General features: G+C 44.6%; 2 protein-coding genes and 1 pseudogene across 2 annotated transcripts; all 3 read right to left on the bottom strand.

Annotated features, from left to right (window-relative positions):
• Positions 1-14: 14 nt before the first annotated feature.
• Positions 15-1,272, bottom strand: LOC131423898 (lymphokine-activated killer T-cell-originated protein kinase-like; annotated as a pseudogene).
• A 189-nt stretch (positions 1,273-1,461) lies between these two features.
• On the bottom strand, positions 1,462-6,622 carry Ccr5 (C-C motif chemokine receptor 5). Its single transcript, XM_046437564.2, has 2 exons — positions 6,538-6,622; positions 1,462-4,968 (listed from the first exon to the last, which is right to left on the bottom strand). The coding sequence occupies exon 2, from the start codon at positions 4,955-4,957 to the stop codon at positions 3,902-3,904; it is 1,056 nt and encodes a 351-aa protein (XP_046293520.1). The 5' UTR covers positions 4,958-4,968; positions 6,538-6,622; the 3' UTR covers positions 1,462-3,901.
• Positions 6,623-12,631: 6,009 nt separating this feature from the next.
• Positions 12,632-19,643, bottom strand: Ccr2 (C-C motif chemokine receptor 2). The gene is made up of 3 exons (XM_046437457.2): positions 19,390-19,643; positions 17,944-18,052; positions 12,632-15,041 (listed from the first exon to the last, which is right to left on the bottom strand). Exon 3 carries the CDS (start codon positions 15,028-15,030, stop codon positions 13,909-13,911), a length of 1,122 nt encoding a protein of 373 aa, XP_046293413.1. The 5' UTR covers positions 15,031-15,041; positions 17,944-18,052; positions 19,390-19,643; the 3' UTR covers positions 12,632-13,908.
• Between the last annotated feature and the right edge of the window lie 367 nt (positions 19,644-20,010).

Raw genomic sequence — 20,010 nt, 5'->3', positions numbered from 1 at the left:
TGCTGTTCTCTAAATGTACACTGACCGAAAGGACAAGAATACAATTATGCTTATTTTTAATTTATATTTATTTTTGATGGTAGGTGCCTTCACCCTGGGGATGTTGAGTAGAGGCCAATCCTGAAGGTCATGTTGAGCTCAAACTCAAGGAGTGCTAATATTAATAGATCATGAAAGGAGAAAAATTGAAGAAAGGTCATTAATAAAAGTAAGGGTCCCTTGATTCAAATTAATATTAGACAGTTTACAACATTTATAGCTAGTGTTTTAAGTCTGTATGAGCAATTTCTAAGTACCTGCATAGCTATTCTTTTTAAACTTTACAGAATATTTAATATGATACTGAGTGCTTAATATAAAACTATTAAAAGTAGCCTTTTATTCAAATGTTAATAATAATACTCTGGTCCTATTGTAGGACCTCTCCCAGAGTCTAGAACTATTAATAATAATACTCTGGTCCTATTGTAGGACCTCATCCAGAGTCTAGAACTATGGATCATCCTAGGAGCTATACAAATGTATCCAAGTTAACAGAACAGTTAGAGACACAAACCATACATCACGGTGAGGCGGTCATGAATATGATCACTGGTCATTGAATTTTAAGGCTTCATCAATGTGTGCAACCAAGGAACACGTTAGGATCTTCATTAGTGCATACAGAGAAAAGTTCAATCACTTTCTCATATGATTCATCCAGTTCTTCCCAAAGCTGCATAGTATGCCTCATCATTGAAGTCACTTTCATCAAAAGTTTAATCAGTCGTATTTTCAACCAATGGTAGAGAGACACCTACATCACAGATTTCAATTGTTTCAAAAATCACCTTTAATTACAACATTTGAAGACTTCATGTCTCCATGAAGCAATTTTTTTTTTCTCGGTGCAGACACTTTAGCCCTCTCCTCTTGCCATGTTCAAAGCAACTTTTAAAATCAGAGCTGCTGATTTTATTTTATCGGCCGTCTTTATTTCACTCTTCTATGAAATCATTTAGAGACTTTTCACCTCCATATTCCACAGCAAGGCACAGTCTGCCATCGCTGGCTTCAGTAAAGGCACGATCACCTACGATGTTTGGATGATGAAAGCTTTTTAAAATCTTAGCCTCATCAGTTAGTCTCCTTGATATATACTCTGATAATCATCATTACACATGGGATTATTCCTTTTCTTAGCCCGAGCAGAATGGGACCAACCTCTGGGAGATCAGATTTCTTTTTTTCAGATCATTGACTCGGCGTCTTGAAATTATCAATTCCTTCCATTGTAACAACCACTCTAGGTCATGTAGTTCTCACACATTATTACCCTATGTGCTTATATAACTATATGACCGGTGAGATTCTACATCATGTACAACCACAAGGATGAGAAATTACACTCCATTTTGTATGATGTATCAAAGTGCATTCTACTGTCATTTATAACTAATTAAAACAAATAAAAAAATACAGTTATATTTATAAGGTGGTTTTTATTAGAGGCATATTTTCTTCCAAGGAGTTTGGAAGAAACTACATTTGGAAACAAGTTGTAGGTGTCATTTCCCCCCTTTGCATATGGATAGGTAAAGAGATTGGATGAATCTTGGACCCTCAGTGATGTCAGATGTTTGGACTGACTTGGGGTGAGGGGTGTAGCTCCGCATGCACTTTCAATGACCTTCGGAACAAAGGAAAGACATTTCCATTTGTTCATTTCCTGCTGACAGCCACATGCCCTAGTTTCACATTCAGAAGCTTGAGAAAAACCAGTAGCACTTCTGATCATTCTGACCCTTTAATCCCCTGAGTGATTCTTACCCACTTATGTTTCCTAACGTAGCCTTTGCTGTGATTGTCTTAACAACTCTGAAGTTCAAACAACCCCAGGGATGTAAAAACAAAAACAAAAACAAAAACAAAAAATCCCACCCTCCCTTGAAGAGAATGCATCCCTAAATGTTTGGGTATAGTTCTTCTGGAGGCTTCTGCAAAAAGTATCCAGCACCCCCACACTTGGCCTGAAACATGGAGGTTAGTAAATTGTACTTTTGTGGCTTCTGAAACTCAGGGCAACTTGTTTCCAAATGTATGTGTTACTTCCCCCTTTGCATATAGATAGGTAAATCCAGAGAGCTCACGCTTCTGAGCAGACAGAATCTTGGGCAAGAGAGCTTCCCCTCACCTCTTTGGGCCTTCTTGTGTGAGATTATAACACTCTGGATTTGTTTGTTTGTTTGTTTGTTTGTTGTTTTTGTGGAGTTGTGGAAGGAACTGGGGCTTCATGCATGCCAGGCAAGGGCTCAACCACTGACCTACATCCCAGCCCTCTGGATTTCAACTACATGAGCCATCCTCACCTAGAACTCCCGTGTGATCCACAATGTGTTTGTAGACCTCAGCTCAGCTATTCACAAATCTAGTGTTTCTGAGCCTCGTGGAAGGACCCCATGATCCTAGCTGGGACGAGGAGGACAGCTCTGCAGACAGGAGCCTTCAGTGAAGACAGCCTGGAGCCCCTCTGGGGAAGGCAAGATTCAACTCAGAAAATGGGACTCATCCTCTGATGCCCAAACCCCTTCTTCTCTACCTAACCCTTCTCCCTTCGTTTTTGATGTCTCTTCAAGGCCTTCTCTGATGGGCTTGAAGCCTCAGGGTCCTCCCCGACTCCTCTTTGCCATCCAACCTCCAATTCAAAATTCATACATGTTCTGCTAACTTTATACCCTAAATGCCGTACTAACCTTCTCTCCCCCATGGGAGCGGGGCCTGATCCTTGGTGGAAGCCATTCCCCTCCCACCTTACTGCTGTTGGTCTTCAGGCCCTAAATGCTCACCTTTCCAGGCCATCCATTGCCATGAAATAAGTCTTATGCCTCACAGGCCAGGGAGCTCTGCTCTGCTCATGACTCTGATAGAGCAGTGGTGTCAAGCTCCTTGTGATCCGACTCTGTCCTTCCTCCCCAGGCTCTCTCCCAACCAACCCAGTGTCTTCGTATAGCCAAGCTTTGCACACACAATCCTGCAGCCTGAAGCACAAGCTTTGCACACACAGTTCTGCAGCCTGAAGCACAGGTTTCAGCCTCTCCACCGACTGATGATCCAACTCAAATTCCTTCTCATGAAGAAGCGTTCTCATGCCAGGCATGGTGGTGCACACCTTTAATCCCAATGGCGTAGAAGGATGAAGCAGGAGGATGGCAAGTTCAAAGCCAGCCTCAGCAAAAGTGAGGCGCTAAGCAACTCAGTGAGACCCTGTCTCTAAATGAGATACAAAATAGAGCTGGTGATGTGGCTCAGTGGTTGAGTGCCCCAGGGTTCAATCCCCAGTACCCCTCCCCTAACCCCCCCCCAAAAAAAAGAAGCATTCTCAGCTGTTCTAGACCACGGGGTGCTCACCTGATCCTGAAAGTCTATGGAACTTTCTGGGGAAGTCACACAAGGAAGATACCATTTCTTAACTGATCACATTTTTATCTTTCATTCTAATCACCAAAGATCTATTTTCAACACATTTACAATCTGTATGTTGCCTTGAACAAGCTATGAACCTGAACAAAACGCTTCTTGATTTTTTTTTTTTCAGATACACTGAAGAATCAGCAGTTCTCTGAGGATTGCTTTTATATAGGCAACTTTTTCAGTGAAAGAAGAGTTTGCCAATAACCTAATAAAAGTGGTGGGGACATGAGAAGGTTGCTATTTCATCAACATATTTGGATTCAGCTTAGAAAGCTGCTGGGCTTAAAAGATCCAATATACTCAAAAGAGATGTCAAATAGGGGGCGAATCTTGGACTCTCTGTGACAGTAACTTCTTTTTTTAAAAGAATCACTCCCACCCCCCAGGATGTGTATAAAAACTGAGTCACAGACACAATGCAGTCCAGGTCATAGGCCAGCTTGAGTCCAGCTCATAAGCCAACTGAGATATCCTGCTCCCCAGTAGATCGGGTATAAACTGAGCTTACGCGCTCAGGGACTTCCTTTTGGAAGTTGGGACAGAGTTTGCAAAAGTGCTTGGCGATGTGTTTCTGAAAGAACACCGAGAGATACCTTCTGAACTTCTCCCCGACGAAGGCATAGATGACAGGGTTGATGCAACAGTGCGTCATCCCGAGAGTTTCTGTCACCTGCATGGCTTGGTCCAGTCTGTTAGAACTATCGCAATTATTCAGGCCAAAGAATTCCTGGAAGGTGGTCAGGAGGAGGACGATGTTGTAGGGAGCCCAGAAAAGAAAGTAGACAATCATGATGGTGAAGATGAGCCTCACAGCCTTGTGTCTCTTCTCGCTCCGACATCGAAGCAGGGTTCTCAGGATCCCTGAGTAGCAGATGACCATGATGAGCAGGGGCAACACCAGGCCTAAGGTGACCATCTTTAATGTCTGGAATTTCTTCCAGAAATGATATTGACTGGCTGGAAAATGAGGGCTGCAGGTATGACGGGAAGCTTCTTTTTGAGATTTGGTAAAGATCATTCCTGGGAGAGAGGCAAGCATGGCCGCGACCCAGGTGATCCCACTTGTCACCAACCCGAAGGTGACTGTCCTGGCCTTGAGAGCAAACACAGCGTGGACGATGGCCAGGTATCTGTCTATTGTCAGAAGGATGATGAAGAAGATTCCAGAGAAGAAGCCTATGTAATAGACTGCTGTCAAAATCTGACACATTGCATTTCCAAAGTCCCACTGGGCGGCGGCATAGTGAGCCCAGAATGGGAGGGTAAGAAGGAAAAGCAGGTCAGAGATGGCCAAGTTGAGCAAGTAGATGTCAGTCATGCTCTTCAGCCTTTTGCAGTTGATCAGGATGAGAACTACCAGCAGGTTGCCCACGACACCAAAGATGAACACTAGAGAATAGAGCGGGGGCAGGAGCCTGGCTGCAATTTGCCTCACGTCAATTTTAACGCAGGGTTCTGACGTCTCGTAATCGATGTAAGAGCTGGGACTTGACACTTGATAATCCATCTTGTTTGATCCTGTGAATAGAGAGAAAGTGATATTTCATGAAGTTGAGTGTAGTTAGTGGTCTGTTCTGAGTGTGCACTCTTTTCTACTTTAACAGGTCTTTCCTTTGATGCATAGATTTCTACATTTAACTGAACTTCCTTCTTCTTTCCAAACAATCCACTTTTCTGGGAAGGTAAGTTTTGCTGCTATCCTCCCTACTCACCAGATGGAGCTGAAATTCACAAAAGCACCATCTCATCAAGGAAAAGTTTGTTTTCTATGGCAATGTGTGGTGAATGTAGCGAGGATAGCAGTTTTGAGAAACGGAATCAGGCACAGTGTAACTCACTGTTTTGTAATCTATATGGAACTGGCTGTTCCCCAGAGTTATTTAACTCACGAAAAACACACACCACCAGTGAGCCAGTAAGAATCACCAGGTCCCCAGGTATATACTTGAGGCCAATCACCATGCTGAGCTTCATACCCAGTTGTTCATTTAATCCTCTGGGCAACATTATGAGGCAGGTAATATTGTTCGCATTTTGCAGACGGGACCCCCCAAGCACAGGAAGAATGAGTAACTTGCCCAAAGCCACACAGCAAGGAAGGAACTGCACTGCAACCACTATGTCACCCCACCACCATGCTACCTTCTTGGCAAAAGAATTAAAGAACAGGACCCTCCACTGGTGACCCATTGTCAGAGTGGAATGGGTTGATGCCCAAGTCCCCAGGAAGGTGACAGAAGCCAACACCAGTGATCAAACCAAGCTGCCATCCTAACATTTTTCTCTGGAGTTTGTGTTGGTAGTTTCTGAGTTATCACATCTAAGAGCTGTCATACAAACACAAAGAAATGACCCAAAAGAAAACACTTCATCTACTTCCAAAGGTGGATGTCCTCGGTTTGAGGCAGTTTGGCTATACAACCAGCTGGCTTGGCCAGTGTGTTCAAATTCCACCACTTGAGCTGAAAATCCTCTCTAGTTAATCCTGGTTACTCATGAACTCTGTGGACCCCACATGAGGTGGCTTAAAGAAACACCCAGAGAAATCTCACTTTAATTCTGAGCCAGAAAAGGAATCGTATCCTAAATGAAACTGACCCACTAGAAGGAAACTTTATTTGATGTTTGTAATTTGATATTAAATTGGACAATTTTTGAGGCTTCCCTTTTTTTGGGGAGGTGGGGTGGGGTAGTACGGGATTTAGCTTCGGGGCGGGGGGGGGCACATGCTCAATGGCACCCACAGGAGTGGTTTCAGTTCTCCTTAACTCAGGAGAGTCCCTGCTGAGATTTCAACAGATTCCTCTCTCTGGAAGTCTTTCTTTTTCAGAGGTGAGGATTACTTGTTTTAAAAGTAATATTACTCCCTCTTCAGTCTTTCATTCATAATCATGTTTTTGTATCTTTGATGCTATCTTACTCTGGCCCTTGCCCTACATCCCAATTCTTTCCTTCTATTAACGATCATATTTTAAGATAGTTCTCTGGGCACCTGGTGCTGCCAGATGTCTTCTCTGCGTTTCCTGTAAAGGTTTTACTCATTACAGAAGCTGAGCTAAGAGACCAAGAGGCTGAGAGATGACTTACCAGAGTTTCTTGTAGGGGGAAACGGATGTCTCAGCTCCTCTGGCTAACTGAGCTGTGCAAATTGAGTATACAGCCAGTTTAGAAGTAGGAAATGCACAGTTTCTCTTAAAGGGGGGCGGAGATTAATGAATAAGTGTATTGCAGGGGAAAAGAATCAGAGAACAGTTCTTCTTCTTCTTCTTTTTTTTTTCCTTCTAAGTTTCATTTAAAATAGACTACAGAAAAGAGGTCTGGCCTTATTTATTTGCCAGCTTCTCCCATTCCATGATTTATTTCACTTTTATTCTCTGCTCATCCCACTACACAGAGTCTGTTAGGAACTAGAAAGAATTAGGGATATTAGAGCTAGAGGTAGACATAGCCATCTAATCAAAAGCCCATTGTTTGAATAAAAGAAATTGGTGTCCAAGATGCAAATGATTTACAGAAGATCTGTAAAGATCTTGTGGTAAGGCTGAATGGATGAGAAAGCTGGACTCTTTAAATAGTTGCTCTTGATTAAAGCCAACTTTATATATATATATATATATATATATATATATATATATATATTTCAAAGGGGAACCCTACTTTTTACATGTGCCCCCTTTTGCCCACTCTCGTTCCATCCCCTGAACCACCACAGCTCACTCACATGGGCTCACCACCCAATCCTGTTTTTCTTTGTAAACTAAAATAGCTGGTTGTCTAGAGGGTCTTAACCATAGGTTCACCTGGGAACAAGACACATTTCCCATCTTTCTCTGAGTATAGTGTCCCATGGCGCATATCCTCATGCATTTCTGTGCATGACCCTCCAATCCAGTGAGCATTTATGATTGCCCACACCCAGGCAGATTGACAGATGTCTGAGTTCCTCACATAAGGACATAATTTATTTGGAGAGAAATTAATGTGGTCATGTCCAGGATTCTATGCTAACACTGTGTACAGTCCTGTCAAGATCTCTTGGTGTTTGGTGACTTATCTCCAAACCTCAAACTAATGACAACAGAGCTGAGTCTCAAGAGCACTCCTGGGCTTCCATTACTTCAGAGATGAAATAAGAAGCTATGGCTTATGATCCACAAGAAGGCCAAGGAGACTCCAAAAAGCAAAATAATAAGCTCCCAAACCTGTGGAGGTAGCCTAGTACCCAGACTGAGCAAGTGGCCCCTGGGGTCAGATGGTCAAGCTTGAAGCCCGACTCTACTCTCAGCTTTCTCTTCTGTGTAGTGGGCTGAATAAGAGCAGCCATTCAATGGGTTTGTTGGAAAGATTATATGAGGCACCCACAGCAGGCATTTAGCAGATACCAAACTCACAATTAACACCGAGTTCTTAGATACTCCTTCAGTGATCCTTTCTTAGAGTTTATTTTATAAATAAATTTTGAGAACATTTGTTTTTCCCTAATAAAATGAGTTTCCTGGAGACCGTGCCTGGAGCAGATTAGTATCAGCAAATTAGAAACTGAAAGGCAGTCAGTTCTTGGAGAATAGAAAAAAATGACTGCTCAGAAAAAGCCAGAAAAGTACAGAAACAGCTCAGCCCTCGAGAACCACCCTGCATGGGGTGTATGACTATTACGACAGTGCTCAGGACTCGGTACCCAGCAGGAGGACAATGAATTAGGGGGCATTCATTCAAGTTCATTCCATGCATGCGATTCAAAAGGCAACAGTGAAAGCTGTTGGGGGTCCAACCCTGGCTTCATTATTTATTACTTAACTCTAGACAAAGTTACTGATTCTCGCTGTACCTTGTTTTCTTATCTGTAAAATAGGGTTAAAAACAAACAACAAACAAACCATAAGCCTATTCTCTATGTCTGTGGTCAAGATCAAATGTTACAGGGATGTCCATCCTCTTCAGACCCCTGCCCTCTGTGGGCTGTTCAAACGGGGACATACAAAGGGTGCTTCAGAAAGCGTTGGCAACCCAGGATATCAATAAACAGACATAAAAATTTATACCACATAAGTAACATAGCTCTGGTTTGGGCTCTTTGACGGATAGCCTGTGTGTTCACGGGTCTGGCTCTTGGGCGAAACTCTTGGCCAAATGTTATGTTTCTGTTTATGACTGTTGTTGGTTCTTACTGTCACTGTGTAGACCCGTGTCCCTGGTGACTGCCATCAGGGTGGCTGAGGATGTGAGGGCCTGCTCACCCCCAGAGGGCACTGTGAAGTTGCTCAGTGCCTGGGGGATGACTTTGACTTGTTACTTCCCCTCTGTGAGTTTCCATTTCCTCATCCCTCCGGTGATGTTCTAGACCCAGGGTCAGCTTGTACTTAAATAGTACATAACTCCACGCAGTTTGGGAAACAGGGTGAGGATTCATGGGCTGAAACAAGGAAGCACAACTCAGCAGGGTGTTCACTCTCCTTGCAGTGTCTGGTCCAAAGAGCTGTTCCAGTTACCTCTAGGATGGGGGTCCGTTCCAAGGATGCACAACTAAGTGAGGACCCATGAGAAATTCTTTAGTAATTAATAAATGAAACTCTGTTCTGGACGTAACAATAACGAGCTAGCTCTTGATCACTCTGTGACTTGGTTTCTCGTCTCTGCTTCTCTGTCTATTCTCTCTTCTCCATTTGCATGGCTCTCAGTCTCCTATGTATGGTGTTCGGACCCCATGAGAAATAATCCTTTGATCAGTTTCCTGCTCCAGACTTGATGCCCACGTTGGAAAGTGTCTCACACCACCTCTCCTTTGGGGCTAGTTTTCAAACAGCAGCTCCATCTCTTGCACTGATGTTCCGGAGGTTGCTTTTCTCCTTGCTCACACCACCTCTGGGCCATATGCTCAAAGCATCATCAACAGATGGGGGAGAACGTTGCTTCTTCTTGATATTGGAAGGGTCAATGACAGAAGTACAGTGACTTAAAATCCTGCTTTATGGCAGCTCTTTGGAAAATGCCTGGGGCTTGAGTTGACTCCAGGTCAGGATTGGCTTGATGGTGAGATGGACTGTAAAGATACCAGATGGTCTTTTATTTTGAAAAATAAAGATCTAATTATAAAACCAACATATGCTCATGGCACGAAATTGGGAAAAAACAGAAAGTAGGGAAAAATCAGGCATATTCTCACAATCTCAAAGCAATTCCTTTTACTGATGTTTTTCAATTCCTGCCTTTTCTCGCGCACGCCTTTCGATTGTTCTCACACGTGTACCACTCTATGCGCTGAGGCTTTTTGGTTTTTTATTTTGCTCAAGATGACAGTACAGGCATCTTTATTAAAATCATAGTTCTTTACTTTCTATTTTTCTTGAGGTCTCACAGACAGCCTAGGGTGCTGGTTTGGGTTGTACAGCTTGGTGAGTTTGAATTTGCACACACTCCTGGCACCACCACCTTGAGGACTATACTTCCCTACCACCCAGAAAGGCGCCCTGGGCCTTGCCTGGAAGTAAGTCTCTCTGTGACTTCATACAGATTAAATCCACCTATTGTTTAACTCCGACTCGACAGGATCCCAGATGCTGTCCTCTCCTGTATGGTTTCTATCTTTCCACGTCACCCCTTTGACTATGTTTAACGGTGCCCTATTAATACACCACCAGGCTCTTGGTGGTGTTGTCCACTAATATGAACAATGCTGAACTGTAGCCACCAACAATGCTGTGACGTCCTGTCAAGGAGGAAACTCCTAGTGTCCCCAAAGCCACCTTTGCCAAGACAGCCAGAGAATCCCCACAGTCTTCACAGAAAGAGGAGCAACTCTCTCTCCTCAGTGTCACCCTGGGTCACCTGCTTGCCTTAGCAATGAGGCTTGGGTCCTGGGACTCCTAGCATCCTATGTGGGGATGACCTCGCCACCTTCTGTCTCAGACGCCTGTGACATGAGGTGACCATGCTGCTCTTTCATTCCTGCCTTTGTCCCCTCTGGACCCTTCTCAGGATAACCCTCTTCCCAGCCCACGTGCCACATCCCTGACACACTCCATGAAAAACATCCAACCCAGTAGGCACCAGCAGGCTGTCCGTGTGCTTAGATATGTCCAGACATGGTGGAAGAATCCCCTTGACTCAGCTTAGACGTGTGCCCTACACATCGGGGATATTTCTTTCAGGAGCTCATGTGGTCTGAGGCGTGGCAACACCGAAGTCCAACATGCTGATTAAGGTGCACAGAGACCCGATGTCATCTTAAGTGGGTCAGGCCACACCTGCAGCTCTATATTTAGCTCTCTGCATAACAGGATATTAGGTAGGGCTCTTTTGGTTGCCCCAGTACTGGCAAGTATGGCTTAAGGATGAGGGCAAAGAGGTGTGCCCTATTGTTCTAGAGAAAACCACTGACACCTGAGGTCAAACACCTCTTCAGGGCTTACTAAGAGGTGACATAACCAGCCCTGTGCCTCCACCCATCACATCGTCCCCTTCCACCCCAGCCTTCATAAGGAGTCCATTGTGGGGGAAGGGTTGCCGATGTGGTATTGATGGAGAACATAGTGGAGTCTCTTTCCTCAAGGCCCAGGGGGGCTCTGAGAGAAGAGGGTGAGGAATGGGGGTTTGCCAAAAGTAAGGCCAGCACTCCTTTCCCGTGGGTCCCTCACGAGGCAGCCTTCAGCTGACCAGAGGACTAGAGATTGGAGGAAGGTGGTGGGTGGAGATGTCATGTCAGTTATGCTGCAAGAGTGTCCCTAGGCTGCACTTGCCCGAGTCACCTGACAAGAGGTAACTGGGCAAGAGCCCTTATGCTGGATCCCAAGGTCTGTGTGAGGCGAACCCAGCGCCCAAGAAATAGTAGGCTGGAAGAAGTCTAGTTGAAGAGAGACCCTGTGTGTCTAAGAAGTGACCATGGGGAACCCCACCAGCTCTAGGCCCTTTGAAGGGAGCACACAATTATGCCTGCCTTTCTGGTGGACTATGGCAGGGGTCGACTGGGTAAAGATGCATTCACCCTTTTCCCAACTATCTCCCCCTCCTCTCAATACTTGTCCAGAAGAGGGAGCAGCACAGAAGGACTCCCTGACGTAGGTCACTAGCCATGGGCTCGTGCAGAAAGAACAGGACACACCCCTAGCCTAGGCGAAGCCCTTTAGAATCCAGTTGACCCTAGGGCTGAAACTGATTGGAGAGAAATAAAATAATTTCATATCATGAATGGAGGACGTTAGGATGCTTTATAGGAGACAGTACAACATGAGACTTTATTCAATGCCCTGATCTTTGCTTGTGAGGCTGCTGTGCTGGGGAGTACCTAGACGGTGGCAGGAAGAGGCCTTATAAATACCTGATCTTGGGCTTGGGTCTCAGCAGGCCCCCCATCTGGGTTCACCCATGACATTACACAACTGTTTACAACCCCAGACATGCACTTTCCCAACCTACAAACACAGTGCCAAAGTGACCACACCTGGAGAAATTTCCAACCTCCATCACTCCCCAAACTCGGGCCCCATCCCCTCCATCCTGAGCTGCCTTGCAAAATCAGACGCTCGGCAGACCAGACTCTTCTCTTGTGGTGTGCTTCCCGGAGTGGTGCCAGGTGGGCTTTCTTGTGGGCCAATCTCACCTGACACTGTTTCAATTTGTCAGGGAAGTTTAGATTATGAGCAAAAGCAAAAGAGGAAGGATGGGGTCTTGGTGAGTAAGCCCTCCCTCCCTGACAGCTTCAGGGCCTCTCTGCAAAATGACCAGCCCTTCCTAGATGCTTTGGGCATCACACCCAAGGGGGATGGTATGGGGTAGGCTATGGTGAGCCTCCTCCTCCATCAAGAATGTCTTGAGACACCTGTGGTTTGTCGTGGTGAGCTTTCCTCACCTCATCTCTGTTTACCTCTAATTGCCCACTGAGAGGTTCCCCCCAGGACATGGGGCTCACAAGTGTGAACTGGGCTGGGCTTTAGGCCTTCTAGTGGCTGAGAAGAGGCTCTGCCCAGTCACTCTTAAGGCTCTGTTTGCATGAGGCAGATGTCACTTGTGCTCACATTCCAGTGGCCCAGTGGCTGTGATCAGGATGGGGCTGTGTGACCCACAGGACAGGCTGCAAGTCACACAGCAAAGGCAGGTGTGTGACTAGAGCACAAGTGTAAAATTGTGAACAAAACACAGTCTCCCATACCACAGTCTAACAAAAAAGACAATGGCTTTTAAAAAATATTTTTTTAACAATATAGTTAAAACACTGATTTATTTTCCAATATTTACATTTCATCATCATCAAAATCGAATCATATGCATTTGTTAGGATATATGAAGGTGACATCCCCCACTGCCCCAACTTCCAGAAACCTCTGGCCATGTGGTAAAATGAAGTTACACATTAGTAACTTCCAGCCCCCAAGCTGCCTAATTCCCAATGTTTCTTGCTTCCATCAGATCAGAAATGCACCAGGTGACAGCTAAGAGCATCCTTAATGTGGCTCAACCAAGAGGAAGGCCCTTGCTCACTCGAGCGAGCAAGCGAGCTTCTCTAACTCCCTCCATTACAAGTAGACTTTAAGACGTCGGATCAGAAGCCAGCTTGTCTTAGGAGTTCCCTCTGGCCCAAAGGGGACCACTCGTCATCAGCAAGGCCATCTGCAGGGCATTGAAGCACTTGAAAATGTTTAAATCCATGACTTTGTAATGACAGAAAAATACATTTGGGGAGAACACATTCTCTTAGGCAGCTGCGTTAGGTCCCCAGTCTCCCAAGCACACGTCAGGCTCCAAGCTTTTAAGCTCAAAGCCAGAGTTGTCTCTTTAATTAATACAATATTAAATGAGCAACTCTTTAAATAACACTTCATCATGCAAGTTACAATTTTCAGGCTTATTTTATTTTTCTATTTTAAAAAAAATGTCTGAACTCTATGCCTGTATCAAAAAATAAAGCTCTGGAAGGTAGACTAGGAAACATTAGTTCCCAACCCATCTAGAACCTTCCTCATCTAGGCTTACCCTGCCTGGTAATTTAGACACTGAGAGTCGCAGGCCAAGACGTGTGATTTTCACTGCAGGAGCCTCTGTCACTCCTGTCTCCAGTCTCCTCTGCCTCGAGGACATGACTCAGTGTCCCCACCATTTGCTGTTTCTCTCCTGTGACCGTCAAGGGGCATATGTGTGTGTAGTTTCCTTCACATGCTCCCTTGGTCTGCTCCTCTGGACCTTCACAAACTGTCTTTTGGAGTAGGGACAATTGTACAGTCAAGAGTGACATGATAAGGACTGTGGGGGGGAGGAAGGCACCAGGAGGCAGGAACAGCAGCCCCAGTTGTTCTGGACTATTCCCTGAGCATGCATTAGAGATACAGAGAGTGACATGAGTCTGTCCTGGCACGGCCCTTTGGTTCCTGGGTGCCTGATTTTATAGATCTTTCTTCTTCAGCAGAGGCTTGAGAACATATGGACTGTCATCTCCCTTAAAGTACAACAAGCAAATCGTCACTCATTTTACAAGCCAACTGAGACATCCTGCTCCCCAGTGGAAGGGGTGTATGTGGAGCTCACTCGATCTGCTGTCTCCCTGTAGAAAACTGGACACTGTTTGCAGAGATGCTTGGCGATGTGCTTCCGGAAGAACACCGAGAGATACCTTCTGAACTTCTCCCCGACGAAGGCGTAGATGACAGGGTTGATGCAACAGTGCGTCATCCCGAGAGTCTCTGTCACCTGCATGGCTTGGTCCAGCTGACTGGTGCTCTCACAGTTACTCAGGCCAAAGAATTCCTGGAAGGTGGTCAGGAGGAGGACGATGTTGTAGGGAGCCCAGAAAAGAAAGTAGACAATCATGATGGTGAAGATGAGCCTCACAGCCTTGTGTCTCTTCCTCTCATTCCGACACCGAAGCAGGGTTCTCAGGATCCCCGAGTAGCAGATGACCATGACAAGCAGGGGCAGCACCAGGCTCAAGACATTCCTCATTATTGTATGAAAGTTCTTCCATTTTAATGGAAAATATGGGCCACAGGAGTAATGAGAATTTTCTTCTTGGAATCTAGTAAAGATGATTCCTGGGACAGAGGCAAACATGGCCGCCACCCAGGTGATCCCACTTGTCACCACCCCAAAGGTGACAGTCCTTGCTTTTAAAGCAAACACAGCGTGGACAATGGCCAGGTACCTATCAATTGTCAGGAGGATGATGAAAAAGATTCCTCCAAAATAACCGATTTGATACATCCCCGTGAGTGACTTACACATGACATCTCCAAAGATCCATTCATTTGCAGCATAGTGAGCCCAGAATGGGAGAGTGAGAAGGAAAAGCAGGTCGGAGATGGCCAAATTGAGCAGGTAGATGTCAGTCATGCTCTTTAGCTTTTTGCAGTTGATCAGGATGAGAACTACCAGCAGGTTGCCCACGAAACCAAAGATGAACACCAGAGAGTAGAGCGGGGGCAGGAGCAGGGCTCCAATGTACTTCACGTCGGGTTTGTAACAGGGACTGCTGTAGTCATAGTCATATGTGGTGGTGGATTCTTCATTGCTTCCTTTAATACTTCTTATAAACAAAGAATGAGATGTGGATAATATATTATGGATGAACTGGGGTAACGTGTCCTTGTCTTCCATTTTCCCCTGTTCTGTAAAAGAGAATGGAATGAGGACCGCATAACAAACATGTCACCATCCATGGTCCAAACAGCCTTGCAACTGAAGCAAATTTCTGGTCTTTGGTCTCTCCTTCACAACCATCTCCTTGAAAGCAAGTGCCCCACTTCCCTTTTATTCTTTTTATCAGACACTGGTTTGTCCACCCAACAGCCATTTCCAATGCCTTTGTCTCCCCCAAACCAGCATCATTCCTGCTTAACTAAAACTTCTGCATGCTTAACTTTCTTTAGCTCCTCTGCAGGTAGCACACAGGCTTGTGATCCAGCCCTGGACAAGTGAATCTTCTGGAAAGGTAAGAGAGACACAGAAGAAACACTTCCTGCTCTTTGACTTTTGCAGCTTGTCTTATCTGGGCTTGATACTTGGGACCATAAACAAGAAACCCAGAGAACTAGAGAAAAGCCATGAAAAGTCCCAGGAGATGAGAACTGCTCATCTTCTAACATTATCATTTGATGGGAAAGAAAAAGCCATCGTGAATTGCATTTTCTATTACTTGCAGCCAAAAGCATTTTGATGACCCTCTCAACTTTCTACCTCCACTTTTCTTGCTGAGATTGCTATGACAACCCAATTTTCAAATGCCTTAATTTTGTTCCAATTTCATCTTCATAGAGCAATTGATCTTTTGCTAACTTTCTCCACTTAAAGCTCTTTGCTTCTAGGAGGAAGCTCCTTTCTGACAACCTCTTATTAATGTTTTTTGTTGGCATCTCTCCCCCCTGCCCACACCATATGAGCCCTCACGTACTGTAAGCTCTTATGCCAAATAAGCACATGTCACATGATCTTCCACACATTGTATGCCTCTCAAGGTCAATGACTGGATCATGCTTCCATGTCAAGCTCTTATGATTTCTTGGCTTTCATTTCTTATCATTTGCCTTTTATTTTTGCTCCAAAGTTCTTCCTGAATCATCTCAGTCAATCTCAGTGTCTGACCCCCCTGTGTGCTAATGCTTCTCAAAATCCCTTCTTCAAGTTGCACCTTTTCCCTGAATCTCAGAGTCGAACTTTTCATTGTCCTCTGCTTATCTCCCCATGGATTTATTTGCTTCACCAATGTTTGTGGAGTGCCCGCTATGATTCATAGTCTTGTTTTAGGCGCTGGAGATTCATCAGTGAGCAATACAGGCCTCAAGCAGGTACCACACATTCAACCAGCCACCAACTAAGCATTCCCTGAAATTTGCTCTAGGTTGTGGGATCCTTATCTTAATTGTTACTTTGTTGTCTAAGAAACAATACTTGGCATTACCCTGGATCCCTTCCTCTTCAGAAAACTTGGGGTCAGATCTTTGGAGCCAAATGGACCTGGATTGGAATCTTCCCTCCAATGTCTAAGTTGTGTAATTTGAGGTCAATGACGTTTTCAAGTATTAGTTGCCTTGCATATAAAACATTGAGTTGCTACGAAGACCGTTAGAGATAAGTGAGGATTTAGCATAGGCTCTAGGGGGAGAGAGGCTCTGAGTTATTATTGTCATAAAAGTCCTACCTAACAAAGACCTCTCAGATTCCTCCCCTCTGCATCTCTTTCAAATGTCAGTTTCTTGTCTCATAAACTCCTCAGCCCTTGCTTTGTTGTGGTCTTTCCTTTGCTCCTGCCTGGTCCGTAGCCATGTTCCTTTTCAATATGTCTTCTCTAAAGCTGAAATTGCATCATGAGCTTCTCAGCCTAAAACCTTCAGACTTATATATGGCAGAATCTTAAAGACAACAGCCAGACAGCTCAGCAGGGCCTTTCTAAGCTAGTTTCTTACTAGTTTCTCACTATTTCCCTCATGCATCAGTGGTTTTGTATGTACTTGTTCCTCTGCCTAAAATGTCAGTGAGCACCTATTCATCCTTTAATACCTCCTGCTCCAATTTTCCTTCTCTGTGAAGACTAATGTGCACGCTCTGTCAAACCACCTTACACAGTCAAATAGGCACATGTCACATGATCTTCCACACATTGTATGCCTCTCAGGGTCAATGACTGGATTATGCTTCCATGTCAAGCTCTTATGATTTCATCTATCAAAAAGAGGTACTAGCCAATGTTCACTGCTTGAGCACATGAAACTCTTTGTAATGATAATAACAAAAACAAGAAGACCTACATCCCTAGGACTTGATTTTTTTTTTTCCTGGCAGTGATTATACATTTGTTTTCATCTATCCATAAACCCAATCTTTCCCTCTCTCCTGTGACTGCCACATTTCACACCACCAAGTCAAAATATTGAAAACTGGAGAAGCTAAATAAGATCTAAGTTGGGAAAAAATGCACCCACTAGAGAATTCCAACTTCAGTGCCCCTGAAGCTGCAGGTGCTGTGTTAACTACTGCGTGCAGACTCATGAACTTAAACTTCAGCACAGCTAGCTAGCACTGGGTTCCTACATAGTGGCACTGTCTTAGGTGTCATTTCAAGCATCAGGACAGATCATCCAGAACTGATAGGGAGCAGCCACCTCTCAGAAAAAAGAAATTTCTCCCTTCAGTCTCAGTGGACCTCCTGAGTGGAGGCAAGAGGCACATTTTGGTCCAGGGCCTGAATTGTCCCCTATAGGGAAAAGAGGGAAAGATTTCAAGATAGAAAGTTCCAGCTCTTTGAAGCCCCTGCATGCTCAGAGGCACAGAAAGAGCCCATGGGAGCTTGGAGGGTGGTTGGACATAGCAGCTGTTCTTACTTCTTTGTTGTCCACTTTTTGCCATCACCTAAGTCCCAGGGAAAGTCACAACGTGTCCCACCCTGCATTTCCTCACTGTCATCTGGGTCTTCTTAACATCTGCTAATGCAGCCCCTCAGGTAAACCTGCACCCTGCACTTCCAGCTTTGAGTCTCTGGTTCCTAAAGTAGTGGAAAAATCCCCTGCAACTCACCAGTGGATGGCTTCTTCCAGGTGGCCCCAGTGTCTCAGGCTTCTCAGCAAGTGCACCAGACGGATCTGGAGGTAGAAACTGGGTGTGCAGAAGTAGGAAATAAAGTTTCCTGCAGAAAGAGAAGGCGGAGATATAAGGGCAAGTGATGGTGAAGATTTAAAAAAAAAAAGCATCAAGAAGATACAGTTCTTCTTTTCCAGATAGGAACGTTGAACACTACTGGGCTGAGGTCTCCAGAGGAGGATTGATTTTGAAATCTTGCTTGTGCAACCTTGATTGTGAGTCAGGGAGTCCCTGTACATCTGTTCTGACATCTAACTGACACTGGGCTTCTTTATCTGATGGGTCTCTGCATCTGGAACTTTTCCACTTGCTGCCCTGCTACTTGTGATCATTTGCATGACATAAAAACAGCAGAACTGAGCATTTCCTAGAGGATAAATGCAAGGGGACTGTTTGCTGTGGTGCAGGAAACGTGATGGGGTTTTACTGTGACTGGGTGCACTGGTTTCAGTGCTGTGAATTTAGGATCTGTTTTAAAACTTTAATTAGATCAAGCGTTTAATGAAAGTGATAGCTAAATGATCTGTGGGGTCAGGGACATCCTCAGCAAGAATAGTCTCACTTATTATAGGTCCCACTCCTCTGAAAGATATTTTGTTAAGAGAAAACAAAATTCTGCAGTGTAAGAACCATCCCTAAGGTCTGATAGGTCTTAGGTGGGATCATCTGAGCCAGTCCCTGGAACTCTCTAGAATTCAGCAGGCCCTGGGGTGAGGACCTCATGCTATGTCCTTTGCAAATTTCTAAGCTTCCACTTCCTCGAGAATCATAAGATCTCTGAAGCCTATAAGGGTTAAATGATCATAAAACAGCTAGTATAGTATCTGGCACACAGTAGGCACTCAATGAGGGACAAACAGCTTCACCTGAGCCATGTGCAGAGGGCAGAGTTGAAGGATACAGCCAGTCCAGGATAACAATAGCAAGAGACCCTCAGTGCAGTCCAGGTATCCTTTCTAGAAATGAGTAAGTTTAACCGTGGGTGGGTACCGTGTAAGACAAGGTTTTTGTGCTAAGCAAGGATGGCCTCAGGGTTTTCTTTAGAAGGCAGTTCCTTTCCTTCCTTGTTCAGGAACAGGGTGTCCTGCTATGTCTGGAATCTCCTGACCCTGGATCTTGCCATCAGTTTTTTTTTTTTTTTTGATTCAACCCAAGATAGGGAAGGTCAAGACCCAAGAAGTTTGCTGTCTCCAATTAGGACCACTTTACATTTCTATCCGCACACTAGAGATCATTGGGTCTAGTCCTGTCATTTTGTCATTAAGGAGAGGTGCTGAAGTAGGTGACAGCAGAGCCAGGATTTAAATCCTATCTGACCACAGGAAACTAGTGACACCTGCGGCTGAAATTTGCAAGAGATTGTATAAGTTGGAAAGTACTTACAGAAGGGCAACCAGGGTTGAGAGATCCAAAGGGGTGGCGAGGTGTCCAGAGTCTAGCAACATCAGAAACTAAGACTCCTATGGTTTGTGGAAGTCCAGAATGTGCACCCCAAAATATTCTTCTTTGGCATTAGGATCGATGAGCTGAAAGTAATTTGGAAGGAGCAGATGCAGAAAAGTTCTCTGCCTTCCCTCTAAAATAATACATAGATTTTATAAAGGCAAAAAGTGTCCCACACCCCTTCTACCAGAGAGAGCAAAGGTTAACCACCAGAGACAACTTCAGATCCTTATCAACAGGGAAATGGTACCAGAAGAATTTGCATTAACAAGCTTTTCTAACCAATCTTTATCTGCCATTTATTTGCCTTCCCACAACTTTCCACCCTTAGAAACTCAAATTCCTTTTCCTTTGTCTTGTCATTTCTCTTAAATTTTACTGTTTTTCATTGAAGATGCTTTATAAGCTGAAATCCAAAGCCGCCTGCTTGAGAATTATTCATTCCCTGGATATATGCTACCTAGATATGAAATATACATGTTAATATACTTCTTTTTTCCTCCCTCTTGGTTAACTGTCTTTTGTCTATTCCAACTGAGAAATTATCAGGGTTGAGGCAAA

This window comes from Marmota monax, unplaced genomic scaffold (genome assembly GCF_021218885.2).
Source record: "Marmota monax isolate L192 unplaced genomic scaffold, Marmota_monax_Labrador192_F-V1.1 WCK01_AAM20220418_F8-fsc00021, whole genome shotgun sequence".
Taxonomy (NCBI): domain Eukaryota; kingdom Metazoa; phylum Chordata; class Mammalia; order Rodentia; family Sciuridae; genus Marmota; species Marmota monax.
Note: the sequence above shows the minus strand (reverse complement) of the source record. Positions and strands in the feature narration are given on the sequence as shown.

Coding starts and splice junctions, on each gene's coding strand:
- Ccr5 (XM_046437564.2), bottom strand. CDS start 4,957: ATGGATTATCAAGTGTCAAGTCCCAGCTCTTACATCGATTACGAGACG.
- Ccr2 (XM_046437457.2), bottom strand. CDS start 15,030: ATGGAAGACAAGGACACGTTACCCCAGTTCATCCATAATATATTATCC.